Source organism: Arachis ipaensis, chromosome B03 (genome assembly GCF_000816755.2).
Source record: "Arachis ipaensis cultivar K30076 chromosome B03, Araip1.1, whole genome shotgun sequence".
Taxonomy (NCBI): Eukaryota; Viridiplantae; Streptophyta; class Magnoliopsida; order Fabales; family Fabaceae; genus Arachis; species Arachis ipaensis.
In genome coordinates, this window is record NC_029787.2 from 37,881,897 (window position 1) to 37,884,041 (window position 2,145).

Below are 2,145 nucleotides of genomic sequence, written 5' to 3' on the forward strand. Positions count from 1 at the left end.
CCGAGTAATGCTAGAGAAACAATAATATAAAATTATCTTATTCAATTAATACCTATAATTTTATGGGCAATATTTATAATTATACATTTATTGTATTTAAATATTATATATTTATTTCAGTAGTAATTAATGAATAAAAACAAAAGCCAAAAAGGACAAATTGTGACTCCCAAACTATGCTCCGAAACATTTTTGTTTTAAACTCACTAGTGCAAAGAGTATAAATCCCACTTTCTCTATCCATAACTGATAATTGATAAAATTTGTGCCATAAATAACTCTAGTAAATATATCAATAGGGTATATCATATATGTTCTTAACTTGTTCAGGTAGATTCACCTATAATGCCCATTCAGGAAGAATAAACTCATGTGGATCGGTAACAAAATTCCACCAAACAGAGTAAGACCAATATTCTATGACAGACTAAGAGAAACTCAATACCTCCAAATTTTTTGGAACAGCAGCAGCTCTACCACAAAGTAGAGAAACCAAAAAAGCATTATTTCCGTTTCTTGAAGGCATTTCAAAGCAAGTAGTAGTAGTTTAGTTTATGTATAGAATGACTCTATTAGAATGTACAAGCTGCTATAGTTCAGATAACAAAATGCAAAACAAAAGGATTTCATTGTTACTGCATTCAGTGTTGTGATTTACATGGACAACTTGGTGGTTACCATTATTTATGTGACACTGTAAGACAAAAAAGTCAGGAAGAAGCATTGCCATCATATGATTCCAGTCCCTGCATGAAGGACCAAAAAATTAGTGAGAAACATCCACTTAGTTATTCAATTAAAATTCATAGCTGCATGCATGCAATTCCTCCAATTTACCTCATTCAGGGACATCAGGGACTTTGTAAGATTCTGCACTGACCTCACTGAGCCACAATCCAGGAAAAAGGGTCTGAAACAATAAAAAGGGAAACACATTCAAGAAAGAATACAAAGCTCATAATTTGAAAGTAGCAAAACAAAACATAATTGATATCGTACATCAAGTTGCCTCTGCACAATTCTAGGCCTCTTCTTGGGCCTCCGTGGAGGCCTGGTCCCAAGCAAAACCAAGAAATCTTGTTCAATCTCTGCCTTGGACAATGAAACAGAAAACTTGGGCTTTTCATCCGTTATCTTTTTGGGGGTCTCTATGCCCACACCAACCACCATAGCTTCAGGGATAGAATCAAGATTCTTGTGTTTTTGATCTTCACGGTGCGTCGGCGGCGGCGACTTGCACACAGCTCTTCTTGTCCTGAGATTCCATGGCCTTGCGTGGTTGTTGTTGATGGTGGTGTTGGCGACGGTACCTTCCTCAAAGATTGAAACTTTGAGCTTATCGGCGGCGTCTTTGAGATCCACCATGAGCTTCTGGCGGACGGCATCGATGTTGTCGATGTCGCCGGTGGCTGTGGCTTTGCGCTTGGTGGAAGCGAGAAACCGCGGGTCGGGATGGGATGATCGGCGATGGTGGTCGTCGGTGGAGGAGACTTTGACGCAGCGGAGGAATCTCTGGTGTCCCCATTTCAAGCAGGGCATGGAGAAGTTGTGCAGTGCCTTGGATCTTTCTGGCCCCATAGCCATGATTCCTCCTTCCTCGTACACTGTGGGAGACACTTGATCGATTAATAATTTTAGGGGTGAAAAGGTTTGGTTTTTGTTAGCGGTGTGTGCCTGTGAGAAAGAGAGAGAAAGAGAAAGAATGAAATTTTTGGGTTGGAGGAGTTGAGTGATGGATATTGTGTTGTGTTGTGTCTGGAAACTCACCCGCGAAGCTTACTTCATCTCATCTCTTTATATTTATATATATACATGCGTCTATGCCTCATTGGAAGAGAGAGAAACAAAGAAAGAGAGGGAGGTAACGTTCCCTTGGAGTTGGGCTTGCCAAACAACATGCTTTCTATTCCTAAGATAAAGCAACCGCATTATGGCGCAAACTTAATTTATGGGACACCATCATTCAGCAAACTTAATTTATTTTATATATTTCAATTACATGGATTGTTTGGTAATTTAAAGGTATTTAAGTTGTGTTTAGTAATGCCATTTGAAGAGGAATTAGGATTTGCTTGGGTCATCTTTACCTGCTCACACTCTTGCTAACTTAGGCATCGGAGTGTCTTTGCAGGTACCATCCCCCAT

General features: G+C 39.5%; 1 protein-coding gene across 2 annotated transcripts; it reads right to left on the reverse strand.

The window, feature by feature from the left end:
* On the reverse strand, window positions 313–1,877 carry LOC107630338. 2 transcript variants are annotated; one of them, XM_016333440.2, is made up of 3 exons: window positions 1,000–1,877; window positions 838–910; window positions 313–741 (listed from the first exon to the last, which is right to left on the reverse strand). In XM_016333440.2, exons 1-2 carry the CDS (start codon window positions 1,582–1,584, stop codon window positions 839–841), a joined length of 657 nt encoding a protein of 218 aa, XP_016188926.1. In that variant the 5' UTR covers window positions 1,585–1,877; the 3' UTR covers window positions 313–741; window position 838. The 2 variants fall into 2 exon arrangements, with proteins under 2 accessions (XP_016188926.1, XP_016188925.1); XM_016333439.2 differs by having other exon boundaries at window positions 313–746; window positions 1,000–1,875.